This window comes from Anopheles merus, chromosome 2R, assembly GCF_017562075.2.
Source record: "Anopheles merus strain MAF chromosome 2R, AmerM5.1, whole genome shotgun sequence".
Taxonomy (NCBI): Eukaryota; Metazoa; Arthropoda; class Insecta; order Diptera; family Culicidae; genus Anopheles; species Anopheles merus.
Window position 1 is genome coordinate 23,676,753 of NC_054082.1, and position 23,432 is coordinate 23,700,184.

At 45.9% G+C, this 23,432-nt stretch overlaps 1 protein-coding gene across 5 annotated transcripts in view; it reads right to left on the reverse strand.

Moving 5' to 3' along the window:
• The window catches only part of LOC121588972 (nephrin-like), a 131,227-nt gene that overhangs the window by 18,283 nt on the left and 89,512 nt on the right, over window positions 1–23,432 (reverse strand). For all 5 annotated transcript variants that reach the window (XM_041907465.1, XM_041907463.1, XM_041907462.1 and 2 more), the window contains exons 7-10: window positions 18,879–19,030; window positions 13,680–13,824; window positions 8,909–9,042; window positions 6,907–7,066 (exon numbers count right to left, since the gene is read on the reverse strand). In XM_041907465.1, coding sequence (XP_041763399.1) covers window positions 6,907–7,066; window positions 8,909–9,042; window positions 13,680–13,824; window positions 18,879–19,030 — 591 coding nt within the window. The remainder of the gene's footprint in view (window positions 1–6,906; window positions 7,067–8,908; window positions 9,043–13,679; window positions 13,825–18,878; window positions 19,031–23,432) is intronic.

Here is a 23,432-nt window from a genome sequence, read left to right on the forward strand (position 1 = left end):
GTAGACGCTCAGTGCATAAATTGTGCACCAAAAAGTGTGTTCGGGAGGGTGAGTACACAAAATTAGAATTATTATCGGATCCGATCGGAGCAGCAGACCTTGGAATTCACTTTCGCCACAAACAACAGGCTGACAGGCCTGACGCTCCCTTCCTAGGAATGGTTCTCGGTGTGCGTGCATGGGTGTATGCAAAAGTGGCCTCTATTGCGAACGCCTCGCGAAAGAAGGTGTGAAGATGAACCGTTTGCACCATTTGCCTGATTGGGTATTTAGATTCCGGTCGAGTAGGGCCACTTTGCATTGGCAATGCGAGAATGGGGCAGAAGGCGCTACCCCGAAAGCTTGAAAAGAAGATTTTTTCCCCGGATAGCAGCGAGCATTTCCTTTCGCTTTCGGCAGCGTGAGGGTTTTATGTACTTGCGTTTTTTTTTCCTTCCGGTCAAGTCAGCCGACGCCCCTCCACAATGTGCGGAGGAAGGCACTGCTATCGGTTCCATCGATTCGTAAGACAGGCGGAGGTAGCGTAAGTAAACGGTTCGTTCGTTCGTTTTCCGGACTTGAAGGTTGAGGCACCTGCACGTGCAGTACCCGAGTACCGGTCGCGATAGGGAAAGCGAACGAAATCGTCGATAAGTAGCAAGCGGTTAGGAAGCGGCTTATCGCACACCATCCAATTCCGTTTCTCCTCTCGCTAATGGTACCGAGTGACGGGGTGGCAAAGGAATGGGGGATTAAATTTAGAAGGCAGAAGCCTGGTAGCATCGATATTATTCAATTACCGAATGCACGATGGGAAACTGATGCGGTCCTGCCAGATTTCGGACGATTCCCTTGCTCCCAGCGGAGTTTTCCGGGAGGGGGGTGAGGATTTAGAAGTGGCCAGTACTGCCGTAACAAAGTATGTGCATGTATGCGGGGGGAATCGAACAACATACAGTGAGATAAGAGAACGAGGCAGAAAAAAAGGCGATACTTGCAATAAAACTAAGCAACAAAAAAAAGGGAAAGCCCCTTAAAAGCGAAGGGAAAAGCTCCGCTCGGTTCTGGTGGGATTTTCAATTACCGTCCAAAGGCGTGCTGGCACGTCGTCGATAACCCGGGGCATTGGAGATGGAGATTTTATCCACCAAATGGCCATCCAATAGCACTTGGTACTTAATACACCTCAAACCCCGCCTTGCAAGCGGCCGCATTTCCCCCCACCCCCGAAAGTTGGGCGAAAGCGTTTTAATTGAAAAGTAATACTCAACGCTCGTTACTGGCTGGCTGGCTAACATTTTCACTCGAGCTGAAAGGGAGAGTTTGCTTTTGCGCTTCGGTTCAATTAGGCATCGGCTTGTCGGAGGCGCATAGAGAAAAGAATGAGCGCAACGGATTAAACTAAACTGTTTGGGAAAAGTGTGAAAAAGTGTAGGTTGGAAAGAGAAAGATTGAAAAAAATCCAAATGGATCCAGCGCAGGAGGAACGTTCCTTAGGACCCGCGTCACCCGTTGTACCTACGTTCACGTTGACTTTCTAATCGAAAATGATTTGGGTTTAATGTAGAAATGATGTCGATCTTAATGATCCAATTAGATGGTTTCAGCAACATGCGCCCGGGGGCAACGTGCTAGCTGCCCGGCCCATCGGGTTCACTCACACTATTCGCTTTATCGAGTTATAATGAGTATTAGCGCAAAATTTAATAAACTTTAAGGTGCAGCTTTTTTCCTAGGGCTGCATGAAGCTCCCTCGTGGAAGGGAATGGTCTCATAGGGCCAGCGTAGAAAAGCGTGCTTTCGCTCCCTGGTGGGTAATTGTACTGACAGTGCCCGTGCCTTTTGCGCACAGCAGAGAGGGGAGCCGGGCGGTACCAAACTTTGTTTTGATTTCATTAGCTCGCTCGAAAGGAGCGAAGGAGGGTGTAGTGATTGTTTAAAAATTAAACGAACAACTTTTTGTAATCCATTATGAAAATCTCAAAATGATACGGGCCACGCTCCCCGCTAATGCGCTGAACGGTGGTAGAACATCATTGGCAAAAGGTCGGTAAGTTGGTTTGAAAATCGGCGAAGGTTATGATTTTTGAAATAGGTACGAATGAAAAATGAATGCCGTGTTTAACTTTGTGCACGATTTAATGAAATCGAAATGATTTAATTAAAGGTTAGGCAAAAAAAAGTTTGACAGAAAAGAGATTGAGCCATTTTTCAATTGATATTGGTCATGACATGGCTCGATACGCTCGAAAAGAATGATTACAGAAAACTTTTAGATAAATGTTACACATAAAAAATACTACCATCATCATGTATATCATCTGAGACACATCGTATGAAGAGCGCCCCAGGCGTCAACCATTTAAGAGCTTTCAAGAGGGCTTAATTGTTGAAGTAAGTTTATGGATTCTTAGAAAATAAGATTTTATAACTTCTGTAACGAAAACATTTACATGTAATGTTTCGAAGAGCTGTAAAAAGAAGCTCCAAAAATAGTCCAAGGCTGTAAATATCTTTAAATGTAATCTGATACAAACGTTCCTCCCACTTTTTCCACTTTCCCCTGAAGCAGTTGCAGTGTCAGTGACCGTTTCTCTTTATTAAGAGAGCAGCTGCATGGAAAACTCTTATCCACACCGTTGGCCACCCAATCGTCCCCTTCGCTCGACATGGAATCAGCACCTCCCTCCAGCTGATCGTCTCATTTGTGTGGAGAGAGGTGGGAAGCAGTTTGTAATAGTAGTAGAAATCCAATCCATATCGGTTAGCGTAATGTAGCGAAGGGAGATGATTTCTTTTGTTTTGCTTGCCTTCCATCTCGCGCGAAAGGGAGGAAGAAAACATCACGCAAACAGCACGCAAGCCGTGTGTTTGGTGCTAAATTCCCTTTCATTCACGCTCTCGCCCTTCGCGTGGGTGCCGTGTTAATTCAATCAACTTCCGGAAGCTGGAATGGTATGGTAGCCCAGTTTGTGTGCACGCTTCGGGCCATGGGGTTGCTTGCAAAAGGGGTTCCCATCACTGCACACCGACAACACACACACGGTACGTTGAAACGGATACGGGGCGAAAGAATGGTACGCCTGATGAGGATACCGTTGGCACGGGAATGCCACCCCTGATGGGATGCTTCGCAGAGGATATTGCGCTGACTTCCGGCTCTGGTGCTCTGGTGCTTTCCTACCATCTTCGCTCCACACCGGAACAAATAGAATCAGCTCCGAAATCGATCCATTGTCACTGTGGCATTACTGTGCAGACGGCGGCGGCTGCTGCTGCTGCTGCTGCTGTCGTTGGGCGATAAAATTGATTGTTTTCCTTCGCATCCCCAGTAATCATTATTTTCATCCCGTGCCGTGCTGTGAGCGGGCTGTGTCGGTTGCGCCACTCCTTGTTGCGCACTGGCTGAGCGACACGGTGCGTGTCGTCACGTTGCACAGTTCGTCAAGCAGATGATAGGGCTAAAGGGGGAAAAAAGGAGCAAACGTGTGCTAAATTTTTCACACCCACCATACGACCACGGGTGTGTCAGCCGTGTTCCCTTAGGGGTAGGGAAGAAAGCCACATGTCAGCGCTTGATAAGCGCGTAGCAGCGTCCTTTTCTTCGAGCGTGCCCGTTATTGGGGTAGTGTTTGAACAATAGTGGAGGTTGACTATCAAAAGTAACAGTAAGCCTCGGCCGTCCTTGTGCCGATGGTGGTGTGATAGATTGACCATCTGGACCATATGGTGTCACGTTTCCTTTCTTGCTTTCCTTTCAACGTACTATTGCACTCACACTATATTGGGTTCGGCTAACAAGCATATCGAGAAGGGAGTTAATTTTTCATACCGAAAGCAAAATATTTCCAAGTGAAAGGTTATGAAAAACCATAAAATGGCAACAATACCATCGTTTGGCCACTTTGCGCCGCTGCCATCGCCACTTGAAGCGTGATGCGAAAATTCCGCCCACTTGAGCATTAGTTTGTGATTTTTATTTTGCACTCAATGAACAAAGTCAACGCAAGGAAGAAGGGGAAACAATTTCAAGATGAAGCGAAGAGCTGCAGCGATGTTATGCGGCGGTTTGCGATAAACTTACAAACGTTACGGCCAAACCGCTGTGAGGCCAAAGTATGACGGAATTGAGTGGAAAAAAGGGGAAAAGATAAAATGGTGAGATGGCTTTCGAGAAGGTTTGTCAGAGAAAGGTAACAGCCAGCTATACAATCCTTAAGAATACGTTTAAGATTTATACGGATTTTTTTCAATCCTTTCCATTTGAGATGAAAATCAATGGACTGAAAAGTGCTGCGACAAGCGCAATGTCAAGTACGTATGCAGTGAGGAATGTTTTCAAATGAACAGTAGCTCGACAAAGTATCGCTTTTTGCCATTTTAACATGAAACTATGCAGAGTTTTTCAACAAAAAAAAAACGAAACAAAAAAACTTTTTTCTTACGCTACTTGTTTTGTGGCATCTGTAACCCCTAAGACGCTCATCCTTAAACAAGTACCAAAAAAAAGAGGAAGCACAAAGGAAAGTTCACCATTGCAAAAAGGGACAGATGAATTGTTAATTCACCTACAGATGTCTTAATTTCTGCGTGACATCGGTTGGTGTCTTCTTTTTTTTTATGGCAATGCTTTTTATCGCACGACACCTTCCACACCTTAACTGGGAGACATTGTCACACCGTCGCTCGACGAGAAGAATGGAAGAATAATTTCATTTTGGTACCACGCACGCACTGCCAAACGGCACACGGGCACAAATGATGCGGGCAGCGCCCGGATGCTTGGCACACATTTTCACCCCACTGTCGCAGCTAGCAAGAAAAAGTGCTCCATTCTCAGCGCTGGATGGATGGATTCCTGCCATCACACGGCGCAAAAACAGCAACGGAAGCCAACACCGAAACGAAACGCTGCCGGTTTTTGTGGCTTCGCCTGCACAGGAAATGGGTTCCTTTTTTTTCTTCCTCTTTACACACCGGGATCACGACAAAACCCGTCTCCGAGGCTTCTTTTCGCACACATAAATCCATCTCAAGAGTCGCACCGTCGGTGTCGACCGGCAGACATCACCTCCTGCCTCCGCCTGCCGGAACGCCAAATGGTGAACGGAAGCTGATGCTATCAAAATTAAAATTCCACGTTAAACTCACACCAGCCACACCGCTACTGGGGGCCCGGGCCGGAAGAAGCGTCTCGCATCTGAGGACTTTTTGTTTGCTCGCTCTTTCGCTTTCTGTCCGTGCCACTCCCACTCTCAATTACGAGGGGCGCTAAAGGCTACGCGGGGCGATGGGCGTGTGGTCGACCGTAAGTCGATGGTCGTTTTGATGTGAAATCGTCGCCGTCGCCATCGTCGTCATTGGAACGCACCAAAGTCTTGCCAGACCCACCCGAAAGCCGTGTACCAGGACAGGACAGGTGGTTGTGTCGGTGCGGTCATCCAAAGCCGGACTCCCTTACCCTTATCCAAGCGCCGCGGGAGAGATAGATTGTAGCTCCAGCGAAAGGGCCCGTAAGCATCAAATAGAGACGATCCTTTTTAACACCACAAATCTAATTAAGAAACTCACTGAAGCTTTCAACGCGCTTTTCTTTTCGGTTGCTACATCGGTTGCTGCCAGGGTTTGGTGGAAAATGGGCGAATGAAATGGTACATCCTAGAGCACGCCAAGCACCGTCATCGTTGATGGCGAAGGAGGGTGGTGGCTGTGTGGCCGCAGCAAAATGAACGAAAATTGTGTCTTCAGAAAAAGTGTACCATCAGTGTTGAAGCGAAGAGCGGCGACACTCTCGTATTTTGAAGTGGCACGATAGAAAGGACGCAGTTGCGCAGGGACAGAAACCCCCGTGCGTAACGAACGGTTCTGGTTGATCCTAGTTCGTAGTGCGATGAAAAATCAAGAAATGCAATAAACAAAGAAACCCTTCACCTCTGAGTGCGGGATGATCAGCCTCCGGGAGGCGCGGCGGGCAGCGTTGAAGTAATCCACTCTGACAATGCGAGCAAAAGCTTTGCCAGTGTGCTGGATGCTTTGGTAAATTTACTGAAAGAATGATGGTTGTTTTTTTTGGTGTTTTGTTTGTGGCTATTTTCTTCGCATGAAATATCTTTGGGATAATTGTTTTTGAAAGTAAGTTTAAATGCTTGAAAAGTTACCAAATTTCAAATAGCCAAAAATGAAGATATGTCCGTAAGAAAGAAAGTAAGAAAAATAAATAAACTAGTCTAAAAGACTAAAATGAAATAACAATCACAGTTGATTATGTAGATGGTTTAAATTAGGCATTGCAAGTGATCATAAATTTCAATAATAAATTCAAATAACAGTAACAAATAACTCGTAATATTTGTTTTTACTTTATCTGTACCAGGGAACTGGTTCCTTACACAACCAACTTCAAACGATCTTTACAGGTTTTGAATACATCGTAATGGAGCTTTCTTTCAATTCTCCTCGGTTCGTCCAGATTCATGCACCTATTGATCCTTTACTGGTTCTGCATAATGCCCAAAATCTCTATACATTTCATTTTGTACTAATAGGTTCTTCAAGAGGATCTCAACCGGTTTGCCTTCATGTTGGGCTTAACCCCTCATCGGTGAAACATTATGCTCATTCGTAAAAAGTTTTTTTTTTTTCAAACGTCCATCCATAGCCACAAATAAGAACAGTGAAATAAATAAATTCAAACCCGCAGGCATGTGCTGCAAATGACCGGCAGATTCCCTCATTCGCTCCATTTTGTATTTCCTTTCTTCTTTGCCACCGCAACCATACACGGGTGCCCTGCAGCACTTCGTCTGTTTGCAGCATCACTGCGGCAGCACAGTAAACGACGTACGCATAATCAGCATAATCAGCAGCCCAGGGCAGCCCATCGGCAGGGGGATTGGCAAGGGGTAACAATACCATCATCATACTTACACTTTATGTCCAGATGGACGGGGTTGCTCTCCCCGTCGCCCTCCCGGTTGCTGCCGACGCATGTGTACTGTCCGGCCCGGTTGCGGCTCACATTCTGCAGCACCAGGCTCTGGTTCGATACGGTAACGCCTTCGGAAGGATTGTTGACCAGCTCCTTGCCCTGCAGGGAAGTGAGAGAGAGAAAGAGAGAGAGAGAGAGAAAGAGAAAAATGATGCAACGCAATGAAAGTAAATGTGTGTGGCGAAATTGTCCCAGCATTGCGAATGTTAGCTACAAAAGCTACTAGCCCACAAAAATTATAAGAATGTCCCATTTTTATTGCACACTACAAGAGGGCGTCTTTTGCCGATTTTATAACCAAGCAATTTTTTTTTCTTTTTTCTTCTGGCAATATTTCCTTGGTGTTGGTAGGAAAAAAGGAAAAGTGACCCGTATGGCCTTGCTCAAGATGAAACATTATTCAGAAACAAACCTTTAAAAAAAAAAACAACCGTCCCTTCCGGTCACGGAGCATTTCCGCTGTGAGGTTAACAGGGCGGCGGAAAAATGTTCCAAACAAAGGACAAACCCAAAAATAAGGGAAGGACAGAAGGAAACAACAGCACACACAGAGCACCTCCCCTCGACAAAATGCGCCTTTAAGAGTGAAATAATTATGACGACCTTTCGCTTCGGAGCCGTTTCATTTGGTACGCACTTAATCTACATCTTGGCTCGGTTTTGCGTCCCAGCCGATCGCTTTCGCTCATTTGCAAAAAGCCAAACTGCGATAGGGAGTCGGTTTCCGTGCCGGCGGCCCCCAGTGGAAGCTACCCGTGTCCAACGTTTGCCCAAGATCTGTGCCACGGATAAATTAGTCCTCCTCCCTCGGTTAGCTTCATCGCGCCAGGACGTGGAGGGAGACATTCGTGTACGTTCCTGTCCGAAAAACGATGATTCCAGAGACTATGCATTCATAGCAGTGCCTGTTCGTCCTGTCCCGTCAAACCCGTCGGTGAATGTACGACAACCGTCGCAAGATAGCTCTCTAAATTAATAACATCCAGCGTGGCAATAAAAGAAGATAATTAGTGTTACGCATCACTTTGACCGCTGGCACTTTCTGGCATCCAGCTCACTGGCCGCTCCATTTAGGCCCCATTATTTGTCCTATGTGTACGGTTTTTTTTTGTTGCGTCCCTTTTCGTTTTACATGTACTCTTTCGCTTGTTGTCGCTACCACGATTTCAGTGTGGGAAAGTGTGTAAAGGTCAACTCTCTATACGATGGAAGGGAAATGAAACGATATTTGGCTGACAGTGGGAAGAGAGCGGGAAAGGCAGCAACTCTCGCAACAAAAGCATTAGTAGTGGAGGTCATTACCAAAGAACCATCGTACCATCGTTTTGTATCGGTATGTCCGGCACTGCAAAGCGAAAACGCAATTTATCCCACCCGTACAGCCGCCCCCGAATGGGGCACTGGTTGCTGGATGGGGCAAATTCGTAATAAAACAAACGGCATCAGATAATGGCGGGTGGAGGCGACTCCACCACACGCTCGCATGTATCATTCTGCCAGACGATCCAGACATATTAGGATGACACATGCAGCATCAGGGTCAGTGGCAAGTGATGACCCTTTTGTAAGGGGGGCTTGCGGGGATTTTCCCTCCTGTTGTATATGCTAACGCACAGAAAGAAAAACCGGGGAGTTTCCTGTCATTTTTTGCTGCCCTGTCCAGCTACAGTGGTCGTCAGTCTGGCCGCTTGGCACCGGGAGGAGTGTTGGGTAAGAGTTGCTTCATCATAAAACATAAGGATTAATTTGTTTTTATGTGTGCCACGGGGTAGCATTTAATTTTTCTTCTCCCCATCCCTTGCACGAGTTATTCACCGTCTGCCTTACAGGTTGTGTTGTATCGTATCGTGCTTTTTGTCCCTTACTCTACAACCAGTAGAAGCAACGTTTTGGTTGCCATGCCATGGCCATGCGCTACTGTCGGTCACCGGAAACACTTACGTAATGACGCCAGATCACTTTGTACACCCATGGGTTGGATTTGATGTTGCACTCGAAGTACACGTCGACCCCTTCCGGGATGGAGGAGGTGTAGTTGTAGTTCGTACCGTACTCGAGCGTCACCACGGGAACGTCTGCAAATGAAACGGTGCGAAAGAGAGTGAAAGGGTTAGTAGGGTGGACGATAAATACTAGGAAGTAACAGAATAACAAAAAAAAAAACAGAGGGTTGAAAATAAAGGACTGCTCCCGATAAAAAAAGAAACACACAAAAAGTACACTCCCGTGCGGAGTTTTTCGAGCGAGGGCGTGATAGTTGTAAAATTAATTAACAAACGAATACGTGGTGACCATTTAAAATGGTTAAAAGGTTGTTTTTCGGTGCGGTGGGGGGAGTGGTTTTGTTCCTGTACACAAGCAATGGGGAAAATTCCCACGCAACCCGGAGTTGTAGATGGAGGGGGGGGGGCGATGAAGAGTGTAAAAGGGTTTATAAAAAAAAGTGCACCGAATTAAGAGTATCCGGAGAGTTGAGCAGCGAGTATGAAAAGAATGTTCATCCGGCATTAAAAATGTGCTTTAGCTGTTGTTTAGCTTCCACGGGTTCGTCGGATGCCCTCTTCCCGATGGTGAACTTTCGCACAGGGCAGGTAAGAAACTAAGCAAGACATTTGTTAGCGCTAAAGCTTCGAGCGGGTAATGCCACAGCTGAGGATAATTGCATCATAAGGAAGTGCGATGCATTGTTTTGCGCAATCTGTACAGGGTGGAGTCGTTTGTGGGACATCTTTTTGGGGTCTTTTTCTCTTTTCTTTACATTGCCGTCAAAGGGATTGGTGCGAGTTAAACGATAAAGTGAACATGTTTATTACTAGAATGCTGGTAGAAAAGAGTGCGACCACCTGGTCTTTTAGGATTAGCACATGAAATATGCTTTTTTGTGTAATGAAAAAGTTTGCCTTCCATTGCTAATTAACGTTTAATAAGACTGAAAACGTCACTCATTGCAACGGTGACTAATCACAATGGCGGGTTTAAAGTCCCCTCAAAACCATGTCTGAAACATGGCTTTACAAAAAACTATATGCTATAAATACAGTGAACTTATTTAATCTGAGCTCCGCAAAATGTGTGCAGCACATCGTACAGCTACAGTGGATGTGTTAAGTAAGCTCCTGCATGATGCCATGTTCGCATATTTCGCTCGCTCAATCATTAGTATGCCATCCCACGGATCAGCACCCCACCCACTCCCGAAAGTGCCACCGGAACGAGGAAAGATGCAAAATCATCAACCATGCTAGTGAGAGCTCATTTCGTACCAATAGCGGACCCAAACTCATCAATTTCCTTTCCCAAAAAGCTATCACCAAACATCCAAACGGTGACAGCAGAGTGCCGCAGAGTGCAGTCTTCAACGGTTTGGCCTGAAGGTTGTGGAGCAGTAGCGAGTGGGGTTGGTGAGGTGTGGATCATTCTTGATGCGTCCAGCTGTACATAACCAGGGTCAGAGTACCGTACGATCCTGGGGCTGTTTCCAAGCGCTGGGTACGGTCCAAGATCAAAGAAGCGCTGAGTAGCTAACAACTTTCCCGAAATTGCTTCTCAAAACCCTAAATTCGATGGGGCTGGTACCTACGCATTGGTTTCTCACTTGCCAGCCCCCCACTGCCCCGCACATCCGGTGTTGCTGCAACTGCTTTTGGCACGAAGCTTCCCGCGTCACCTCAGTGTTGGCCAAGGCCCTATGAAACGGTGAACGATGAATAACTTTCCAAAGGTCCGAAAAAGTGCCGTGTAGTAAGTTTATATGAGCTTTCATAACGCCGTTTCACGTACGGGTACCGGTGCACTGCGTGTTTGCGTTTGAGCAGAGATTGAAAGATGTTGGGGCATGTGTAGTGGAGAGTTTTGCTAGGGGCGACCCCGAAACGAGAGGGTTTGTCGAGTTTTAATTAATATGAAGCTCGCCCCAAACAGTTCGACCGTTAAGCAAAGCTGTTGGGGTAGATAATATTTCCTATATGTTTTACCGGTTTAATAAAAACCCCGTACAAAACCGATTGCTTATATCAAATGGCTCGAACTGTCCAAGCACTGCAGCTTCATCATCTGTGGAAACAAAACAAAAAAAACAAATTTGTTTTAAGTTCGCCTAGCTATCGACGGGGTGGTGCCTCACGCATTAGCGCGCTTGCAAGAAAAGCAGCGAGCCAGACAGCCATGAATAAATCATGAGAAAGTGCCGCTAATGTGCGTCCGCTGGTCTGCCACACGGGAGCAAACAACGACGACAGTACAGCCCACCCCCCCCCCCCCCAGGGCATACAAAGTCCTCGGGATGTTTGATTCCGTTATAAAACCATAAACTTGAATAATAAGCTAAGCCCACTCCCCACTTTCACGCTTAATATCTGTTTTTCCACCGACATGATGCCGTCCCGGTAACAAGTTTATACACGTAGTATTATTTCTCACTCGGGCAGAGTATGGCGAGGCTCCCGTTAAATGATGCCACATTCACACACACACACAAACACAAGCCATGCCCGGAAGGGGTGGGTGTAAAATAACGAACCACCGGGCAGCCGGATGTAATGAGGTGGGTGGGGCGGGTTGTGCACGGGAGTAGATTTCTTTGCGGCATTTCCTTCAAATGAGATTTTGCACAAGCTGCCATAGTGTGGAATGTGTATGATTTAGGTATTATCCTCAATGCCGGGGCCCGGGCAGGATGGGACCGAGGGCGGACAAAGGATACCCGCTGGGAAGCGAGAGAGAGAGAGAGAGAGAGAGAGAGAGAGAGAGAGAGAGAGAGAGAGAGAGAGAGAGAGAGAGAGAGAGAGAGAGAGACAGGAGATTTGTTTACTCGGTGTGTATCCTTTCGAATTGTACAGTATTCATCCTTTTTTATAATTAGCACCCGAGCCGGGACAGTACAGCGAAACGTGGGACGCACATTACACATTCCAAGCATGCTGCTGGGCCAAAGAAACGAGTGTCCCCAAGGGCAAGAAGGGTAAGGAAGGCAGGGCAATGTTTAGCTATTTTCCACCCGAAACGCGTGTGCTGTTAGGATTACAGTGAAAAAGGATCTTTTGATATCATGCGCAAGGTACGGGGTACCATGGTGATGATGAATTGAAGGTTAGTAAATCGTTTTTCAAAACAAGCATTAAACATTGTAAAATTAAGAGTAGTGTCCTTGAAGACATTTTTGTGAATAATTTCAAGTAATATAAGTCAAATTTGCAACGAAAAAAACTCTCAAAAGTGCGTTGCAAGAACGTTTTATGAAATCAATCATTTTTTGTATTTCCAATGCACAAAGTTGAAGCAAAAGATTGTACACTAACAAACGTTAAAGTTACATTGAAAACCCGATTAATCTCGAAAGCAAAAAAAAAAACACAGAAAAAAGACACACCATCATGCTGGAACGCATAAAACGTCTGTTACATGGCCCGTAACGAATTAGTACAACCTATCAACAGCACCGGACGCAGGCAGACGGAAGCACGATGGAACCGCAGCGCAAAACCTTCCGAACAATGAATCCTTCCCAAGAGTGAGAGAGAAAGAGAAAAAAAGAGGGAGAGAGAAAAAACGACACAACCCTCTTCCTCGCATAGCAACAAACGATGCCGACGTCGCTCGAATCGGTCTCCTAATGACACCGAGGCGTACTGCGATGACAGACATGACAGTTACACCCGTATACCCGTTCCCGCAACACGACCACCGCCCGGCGTCGATCCGCCAGTACCGCCGGCACCGCCACCAAACCGTGGCACGCTGAGTGACAGCGAGCTCGCTGCTATTTTGCTGGGAAAGTGTCCAATCTGTCCCGGAAGGGTTGAGCAGCAGCAGCAGCAGCAGCAAACCCACCCCTTACACTCCGGCTGACCGCTACACGCGTGGGAATTTTCCCAACCCTGCGAAGGAATGAGCGTGGTGGGCAATCCCACCGTTGAGATGGGTTTTAAAAAAGGGAAACAATCGACCTACAAATGGTCGCAAATTTGATTAAGGTTCCGCAACGCTACACTTCACCGGCACCTCGGGATGAAGCCAAAGCCACACGGTTTTCATCGCGCACTGCTACCAAGAAGGTCAAGAGATTGAAAAACAGATGTAGGAAGGGTGGCGTTATAATCCCACGGTTCCGGGCAGTGAAAGACGCGAAAGACCTTCCTCACCCGTCGAGCTTACCATGGGGCAGTGTTGGGCACAGGCGGATGAAAACACGGTTTTCGCTGTGCTACACGCTACACCACCCGATGAGACGCTTTTCCACATCGTACGATAGAGGCGCGCAGCGAAAGACACCCGAGAGAGTTTGCCACTCGTCCCAGGAGGTAGGGCGCACTGTGGTTACTCGGTATGGGAGTCGCGGTTGTAATGAATTTTTAATTATCTTCATCTACATTCACATGCGGCGATGGGCTCCAGCGGGAACAAAATTAACGCATCAAACCCAGCCAAACAGACATGGAACGGAGCGATGAGGGAAGGCCGGTTGAGATGCCGTGTTTGACGTGAAAGCTGTCAACAATGCTGGGACAGCACCCCGGACACGACAGTGGCACGACTGTGAGGCGGCTACCAAGAATCGGCACAGTGTCACAACCATGCTGGCCTGCGCAATCGAGTTCATCGGCGAGCTGTGCGGTTGCGAAACGTCGTGGCTTTCATCAATGTCTAAATGTGACCCGCCTGGGGAGAACGGTTGTGAAGGCGATGGCATTCCAACACCCCGAGGCGTACTTACGGTAGATGTCAAGCTTCCAGCCATCCTCCTTGCCGGCATCCGGGATGACGGCCATCTCCGCCCGGCACGACAAATATTTGCCCTTATCGTCGATGGTGGGCCGGAAGCTCAGTATCGACACGGTGACGTTACCGTCCGGATCGGTCTGGAATGGGAGAGAAGCCGGTTCGACAGGGATTAGAATTACGTATGCATTTTATAATGAGTATGTCAAGTGGGTGATGTTGAATCGCATGCACATGGAGAGAATGCGAGAGAGAGAAATAGAGAAAAAGGACAAACGTGATCGGGGCATGTTTAAGAACTACCACAACCATTTCTGTAAAAATGTTTGATTATTTTTCGTGCATTAGTTAAAGATTGTGTTTGAATTAAATGTTTGTTCGATTTGTTGAGATATGAGAGTTTTGTTGTTTCGTAGGTTACAGGATCATCATGTACAACGAAGAAGAACCAATCAAGCATCAATTCCAAGTTGAATTAAATTTTTAGTTTCGTTTAGTTTAGTTCAAGTTTAGTTTCGAAACCATTTTCTTTCACCCCTTTGATTCATGAATTCCTTTTGTTAGAGCCACAAACTAGAATTTCCCCAAAAAAAGCATAAGTATATTGAAGAAATAAGTCCTTCCCCTTATTTGTCCTTCACTAACATTTTTCACAAATTATTGCACATTCCAGCGGTAGCAGTGTGGTAAGAGGGACGAACAAATGTCGTCACTTTTAACGGACACCACCACCAACCCTACCAAAGCCATGCGAACCAAGCGAACACCGACCCGTCTGCTGGTTTGGATTCGGAGAACAAATTTCACCAAACCCAACCAACCAGCTCTCTTCGGTCAAAACTCTTCGGCATTGTTTTTCCCTTGTATTCCCTTTGCGCTTCTGCGTGCAAACTGTCACAATGTAATAAATTTCGTATTATTATTGTTATTATTGGGGACGAAATTTGCATACAAATTGCAATTTTCTATCAACACCCCAACGCTGAGCGCGGGAGCTTCGCTGATTTGTCTCTGTCTCTCCTTTGCTTGCCTGCGCTTTGCAGGAGAGTGCCGCTCTACTAGGTGGGAACGAAATCACAAGAAGCAAATCGAGGTACCCCACCATCGAACCGACAGTTCCGTTTACCGTGCTTCGGCTTTTCCCCCTCTTCCCCAATCCAACAACTCGGCTCGTTTCACATTGGTGTGCAATTTTCGCAAAACCGCAGTGATTTTTATACCGTATCTTGCTTATCGTTTCAGCTTTCTTCCGTTGTCATCCGCCGCCACTGTGATACCGGGGCAGGTTATGGTGGGTGAGAGGGGTAGTACTACTCGAGCTTCCGCGTGCCCTTTAGGTTGTGTGCAACAGCAACGACGTGCAAATGGGTTCAGTTTTCTGAAAAAGAGTAAACGAACTGCCAGCAATGCATGCTCATTTCTCCAACCAACCAAGGATGGAGGGTGCTGCGGCCACGCTCAGTTCAGGCAACTGGAACTGAAGAGCGCGGTGACATTCCAGCATAGATGACACAGTTCTGTCGCAGAAAGTGTCACGATAGGGCGGGAACGTTTCGTTACGAGAAGACGACTTCCAGCGTTCCAGCAACGTCAGTGTGGCAGAAGAGCCTCGGGCAACATTACTTTGACGTACGACATAGGAACAGTTGCGAGGGGTATTGCGAGCGTTGAAGTGGTGGAAGAATGTAATGTAAACTATGAACAACAAAATGGAGCAGAATTTGTATCAGTTTCAGTGTCAGTCAAGTAAATTTGGCAAATTAAAATGCAAGTTTCTTCGTTCAACGTATCGCAAAAGTAGTGGAAATCACAATTATGTGTCTGCAAGCAATCGACAACTGTCCTATGCACTTCTTAGATGCATAATATACCTTTTTTAAGATCGAATATAAAATCCTCATAGTAAATGTAATATTGGATGACAAGTAACTATAAAATCCTTTGAATAGTATCATTATTTGTATCACAAGAAGGAAAACCAAATCAACAAACGATCGAATAAGCTGGTCCATTTCCACACGCCAGAGAAAATATAAAAACTGAATGCGAACAAACGTTCACTACGATGTCCATCGTTACTAGCAATGTTGGAGGTAGCGATACACACAGCCTTTACTTCACGCCATGCTTCCGGCACAACAAGCGGCCACGGACTAATAAAAAGTAAACCAACCTGTGCCACACCATCCGTGTCGGGCCCGAGCGGTTTCACGCCGACCGTTGTTGAAACAAACGGGTTGGGCAAAGTAAATTGAAAATTGATCATTATTTTTAACCACAGTCACGACGGCATGAAACCGACACGCGGCCGGATCATTTGCCCTGGCCGCACAAGGTGTGATAAAATACAATGCAAATTAAAACCAAAAAACCCAAACCGACGTGTTAGAAAGGTACTTGCCAAAAAGGTTCGCACTATACCAACGCAACGCACCCACTCTCATTTAACATCGAGGAGGGCACAATCAAGAGAGAGAGAGAGAGAGATAGAGAGAGAGAGAGAGAGAGAGAGAGAGAGAACAAAAGGTTAAAATGATACAGGGTGGATTGGAGTTATGGAGAGGTTGAAAGAATAATTCACTATTCGTTTTGTGTGCGACTGAAAGCGGTCAGAAACCAAGAGGCGATAGGTTTAGCTGTTTTCAGTTCGGTAAATAATAAGAGTTTTGAAATTCAATTGAGCGAGCTTTTGAAATGAACAACAACGTTTGATATATTTTGAATTGAGACCCATTTCCAACACAAAATTGTTCATTCTTTTAGTCTGTTGTGCATTTGTTGTAAGCAAATGGTTGATTTCACATTTTACTATGCTATATTTACTATGCAGTGTTCTCGATTTGTATTTAGGTTTTAATCACGCTTCAACATTACAGAGGAGCGCCTTTTATCCGGGACCCTTTAATCCGGCTATTCGTTTATCCGTAGAGTTAAGAAATGACAGTTCAATACAAAGGTGACATTGCATTCTGAGGAGGATATTTGAAAAAATGGTTATCAGAGCACATTGTCATAACAAGAAACACTATAATTAATGGCAAATTTCAAACATTCTCATTCAAAAACATGAAGTTAATAAAAATTTGCTAATTTGTATCAAAACATAAGACAAATTTCAAACAAAAATCAAGAATTTGTGCTCAAATATATTATTTGACCCATTATCCGTGTTATTCGCATATCCGGGCGAGGTCGAATAAACGGCCCGATAAGCCCGGATAAACGGCGCTCCACTGTATTTCATTTTTAGGTGATAATAAACAAACAGCTCCGTTGCTGTAGTTGATATGTAAGCTTGTTAGAAAGCATTTCTGCTAAGCACGGATGAATGACTAAACTATCTCTTTGAATGTACTTTTGATGGCAGCAGGCTTGCGCTTGTTTTGCGCCGCATGAGCTATCTTTTATCTGACGGACCATTTCCCCATTCACACCCACCCTTATTGTACATGTTAATCATTTGCTACAAAAATTAAAAAAAAAATCACACACACTCACCATTAGCTGTCAGATTAATCTGTTTTTGTTGGTTTTTTTTTTGTTTTTCAATCACGTTCCACGCACCTCACCTTCACCCCGTTGGCTGTGGTTTAGATGTGGCCGCTGCGAGCCGTAACACTAACTAATGTCACAGCCTGTGTGTTGGGTGCAAAGCAACGCAAAAACCTCAACCATATAACCATATTGTAACACAGCCCTCGTACAGCTCTCGCCCAGCATGACTATAAAGTGCGTGTTTTATTGTTACTCTTGCTCCCCCGCTTGCATGTTTAATAATGATGATGTCAAGGGGGTTCCGGGATTGCAACCGCAAATTTGTTAACCCAAACGTGGCCATCCACGAGACCGAGTGGTGTTAAACAGTGGGCAGATGCAGCAAAACGGTGGGGGAGTGCAGCTAATGGACCAAACTCATCATGATGCATTGTAATCGCAATAAACCAAGTCGCGATCAACGATGTGTGTCAGGCTGACCCGACCGACAGAAAAAACCCCTGTTGAATCGTGGTTTTCTATGTTGTGTTGGTCGGTTCACTTTGGCTTCCCACCGCAGTTGTGTCTGTACCACATCAAAGGCTAGATTTGGCTAGCGGTATTCCTTATCTGCTCTCGTTCGGTTTGAATAGACAGTAACGGTAATCGTAGCACGTTGTTCGTGTCATTTGGACAAAGTTTTATAATCAAAAGCTGAGTTCAATTATTGGAAAATGATTGTTTCTGTATAAAAATGCAAATAATACAGGAACTATCTGATATTTACGTTTTACAGTCGAGTCGAAAGGAGATGGAAAATTGAATGTAATACATTCTTCAATATATCCAGGAGTGTTTTTATATAAAATCCTGACTTTCATTTTTAGTTTAGAATGCTAGATTCTGACTGATTAGTTTACCGATAGAAGGAATGGCAGTCATACTGTATGAGAAGCTTGTAGCTTGCAATATTTAGTATCACGATAAGTGATGGGTGAAGTTGGCAAACATTTGGAGTCGACTCCGATACGACACCGATAATTTCGGACCCGACTCTGGAAGATAGGTCCGGTCAGCATTATCCAGAGCCATTTGGAATTGCCCGGAGTTGTCGCTTCGGAGTCGGAATCAACCGGAGTTGGCTGGAGTCAGCTGGAGTCAAAGATGTCTGGAATCATCTGGAGTCGATCGAAGTCGCTCGGAGACGCCTGGTACAATGTTTATGTGGACAGGTAATTCATCTCCAATTCTGACTACAGATGACTCCAGTCGACTTCGTTATTTTTAGAAAGAAAGATCTATAGGGCACTCTCAAAGCGAAAAATGAAAACAACATCTCCGGTAGTGAACTGTCTCCGGACGGCTACGACTACGGGCGGAGCTAGTGGTTCCGGAGTCGAGGATGCACACCAGAAAGCAAATATCTAATCAAAGACATGCCTGCTATGAAGTCATATGCTCTATAGACAAACAACGGAACAAACGGACTTAATGATTTCAAAGGTAGGATACCTTCCCAAAGGATAATTTAAATTTAGTAGCTCTTTGAGAGAATTAGACTGATTTCATGATTTTAATGAATAGTAAATAGAGACAACCGTACGGTTTAGTGCACAAAAGCTAGTAAGACTACACAAATACGCCCAATGCTTTGCTGGAGTGCTGGATTCATTCGAAACATGAAAGACTTCATAAAAGATGGACACCATCTGCTACTTACCGTTTCATGGTGACCACGCATCTGTGTGCTTCCCTTCCACCAGGTAATGGTTGGAGCTGGGCGCGAACCGAGCACTTCGCACTGCAGATCATACGTGTGGTTAGCCGACAGGGGTCGGTTTTTACCCTGTAACCGTACCGACAGCGGTCGCACTGCAAATAATGGGAATAATGGGAAAAGGTGTGTTACAGCATCATACTAAACGCATTTAAAACTAATATTATACGCAGATGGCGTAATCGGTTTCGGTAGGGGTGATTTTAGAGATAGTGGTGATGCCTGCTGTCGTCCGAGTAAACCGATCCCATTAATCCAAACGAACACACACACAGCCCGAACACGTGTTTTCCCCAGTGAATACGTCTGTGCGTCATAGCGTGGTGGTGTTTCGGTGTACGACTTCAAACGCTATCCCTTCTCGGTTGAGCCTTTAGATGTTTTAGATACATCTTCTTACCAGCATTTCTTCGAAATCACATCACACACACACACACACGGTGAACTATCTGCATTGCGCACGGACATTCCAGAGCTGATCAAAAGATCAGCTTACCAGGTAAGCGGGCAAGAGGTCATCCCGGTACAGCACACCGGAACAGAAGGGGAACCTACACGAAAATCCCGTAGATAATACTCGCAAAGAACCGACTCGCTGCGTAAAAGGGAACCTCAAACCCCGTAACGCAATCGATGAGTCCGCCTGTCCGTGCAAAATCTGTCCCGAGAGATCTCCAATTGGGCAACCGGCGAGTGTGCTGATGTGCATTGACATGGATATTAGATGAGCAAGGGGACTTTAGCACGGTATTAATGTATTAGCTGGCTGGCAGAGTGGCTGTGCTGGAATGCTCTTATCGCTGTATCTGTTCGCCTATCGGACCGTATCGCGTTTGGGATCAATTTCAGCAACGATTTGGCTGAACCGGTTTTGCGGTTCAGTGCTTAGAGATTAGTGGTATGCGACATTACTGCGACTTGCATGACCCGAACTCGAAACGAACTTGAAGCTGCTTAGACAGGAATTAAATTCACGCCCATCGCGTTAGCTCAATGATGGAAACAATTTATCATCATTTAGCTATCCAGCTACCAGCAACACATGCTGCTCTTACGTACACCGTCAATTTTCCACCGCCGTCGCGAACGAACGATATTGTTTCGATTATTTAAACTTTAACCAGCGCGGGCCCAATCTCGCAAATGGGTTTGCGAATAAAACTCTGCCCCGATGAGGTGTTCAGCCAGCTCGAAAAAACAGCAACGGCGTATAATTAATTCATTGTGGGCGTGTCGAAATATGCTGACATTTATCGTTTCACACTTTTGCACCATTTTGCCAAATTGGACGCTGGGGGTCGGGTGAGCGTGCGTGCATACATAATGCGTGGTGCGATTCATGCGTGTCCGAAGCAGTGGTTCGAAAGGGAAGGGGGGCCAAGCTTTAAGCTTAAACTGTGCCAACTGGTTGAGTGAAATCGGCTGAACCCAGCAATAATGGGTGGAAAAGTAGTGAAAAAATAAACTCCCGCCAAGTCCATTTGGTGTGTAAAATACACCCATCAGTTTTCATTTTTAACGCACTTTTGAGTGGAAGCACACACACATACACAAGCACCGGCCGATTGAAAACATAATGGAAACAGTGTGCCTTTATAGAGCTTTGAGATGGATAAATATAATGGAGAGAGAGAGAAAAAAACGACCAGATCCATCAAATGAACAGAACACAGGCGGCAATCGTCCATCAAATACGGTGGGATGTGCTTGCTTCTTTGGTGGAAATAAAACTTTTCCTGCGTCAGCGGCGAATCCTGTCCGGCACGGATAGCACGAGCGCTACATTGTGTACGGATTGCCACAATCGCTCCATAGAGCGACATTGTATTATTTCTCCATTGTGTTACCCTGCTTCCCACCAGACTCAAGCCACTCAAATCCCGGTGCTCGAAACGAAAAGGCGAGTCATTGAAGCGCCACCGTACTCCACCCGCCTCGAAAGCCGCCTCCGTATTACCTTCCCAAACGGGGCACACTGTCGGCGAGGACGACGACGGCGGCGGATGATGATGTTGATGATGATGAAAGAAAACTTTGATGCTTCTGAAAATTTTATTTAATAAAAGCGTAAAATCTCAGCGGGAAGTTCGCTTTCAGAGTCAATTAAATTATCAATTTTCCAACCGTGCTGCTGGTGCTGCAGCGCGCTGCCTGCCCACTTTGCGGACGGATATGAGGCCGGAAAATGTGCTGATGCCACCGAAATCATGGGCGCTGTTGCGGGCGGGCTGTTCGCGGGATCAGCGGGTGGCGTGGCGACGGTTATTGGAAAAGCTATACCGATAGAAATCCGACCTGAAGAGGAGAGGAAGCATCTAGCAATTCTTCCCCGTCGATGGCCCTGAGGGGGCGCAGCACATAATCCATGTTTGCCAACTTCACGCCCCAACCATTTCGGCAAGCAAATCGTCGTAGACGCGGCGCCAAATGATGATGGGACATAAAAAAAGGGAGCAGCACATCGAGACCAGTTTCGGTGCTCCGCTCGGGATATCGGGACCGGCTCGGTGGCGCCGAGATCGATGCAAACCACTCCACCAGAGAGGGCCGCGGGAGTGGGGACAGAAAGTGATATCGCTTTTAATGCTATTAGCCTCCACACAAACGGATTGAATGGTTTTTTAAGGGGGCGAAGCGCGGGAAAACGAGGGAGAGCAAAATCTGTGAAAGACGGGTAAGATTTTGAAAGCATAATTTTTATACCCTTGATGTTATTTCTCCGTCCCTCTCTCTCTCTTTCTCTCTCTAATTCACTCTGTTTCTTCCACAAACTCCATCTCATCGTATCCGGTGCTAGCGTCTGCACTTATTAGTGTCATCATCCGGCGATTGAGGAAGGATCGATTTTGTGGTAATAATATTAGAGCAGTTCCGTAGACCCGTGGACCACGCGGCCGCTGTCGCACTTAGTGTGAATGATTAATTTCAATTTAACTTCGTTTAGGATCACTTTTTTTATGAATTGTGAAACGCTGGCGGAAATTAAGCACGGCAACGACACGTGGCAGAGTTAATTGTGGCAATGGGGAAACGATACGTCATTACAATCACACCACGGCCACCACCACCACCACCACCACCGCCACTGTCAATTGTGCGGAAATGGGAAATAAAGTTCGGCACGAAGTGGCTTTTTCACAAAGAAAAAGCTCGTTGGCTGGCGGGCGAATATTCAACCGCAACACACCGCAGGGTTCATTTGAAGTTTGGACGTTTGCTGGCTTTCGTGAGGTTTGCTTTGTTTAGAGCGTTGTTTTTCTCCACAGGTCTGGCAGTTTGATTCGATGCGAAGATATTCCGGCTTTTTAGGGTGTGGGGTGTATCTGCCTCCGGTAATTCACAGTCAATTAATCAGACAGTTTATGTTGGTGTTGAAAATGTTCGTGCCAGTAAGTTCAGTTGTTAGGGCAGTAGCATAAAGAAGCGTTATAGAAACGATCAAACCATGGCAACAGAATGACACTGAAGTGTGTTGAATTGTAGTGTTGGAATGTTTCCTAAATTACTATAATAATTCAAATTAGGAAAATAATTGCTGAACAATGATCTAAAGGCATTTAAAATTTAGTTAGAAAAAAATACGCTGCATAGTTGAGGAACAATTCCTTTATACAAATCAAATTACACATATCTTTGGAATTTTCAGACAAAAATAAAACATTACAAATTAGAAAAGAGCGCTCCTAGCAAAAGTTTGTTTGTGACAAGCTACAGCAGCGTGCATAGAACAGAACAAACATGTTTTTAACGTGTTGCGCCGAACAGTTTTACAGTGCATATTTTTACAGCACACATGCATACTATGGCTCGGTCGGAAATACAGCGTTATTGTAATCGAATAAAAAGATGCTTCCAATTGCGCTCACAGCAAAACTGATGGTACCCCCTTCCGAGATAGATGCACGCTGATGAAAAACCACACTCCATGTGGCTTGTTACTGGTGCAATTTGTCCACTGCACTGCCTTTCCCATACGTTAACTCACACACAAACACACACACGAACATGACTGGACCCCGCATGATTAGATTTACGACGAAGGTAGGAGTTTTTACGATGTGGGGGGGAAAAAACTCACGCAAACTAAAAACCAGCTGTGCGCTTTCAACAGCAAAACAACGGCATTCCCGTGCACCTTCCCGGATACAGGCTCCTCAACCTGCCCGCATTCACCAACATGTGCATGTTGTGGTCCCGTTTGCCGGGAGAATATTTTTCTCGCTCGTCGGTTGAAGAAATGACAAATTTCCCTCCCAGCGGGGAAGGCAAAACAACCCAGCAAACTGTAATTGAATTCCACCCGTCGTCAGCATTCGTCGGTCCGGACCGACTCCGGTATTGCAGCGCCGCCATCGATCGGGACGGTGTGCTCGGAGGGGAAACAGTGGGTGAGAGTTATCCACCCGATCGCTCCATGGTCGCACATAGTCTAGCAAGTGTGTGTGTGTTTTTTTTAGATCTCGTGCTGCACAAATCATCAAATACCAGCAAATAGAA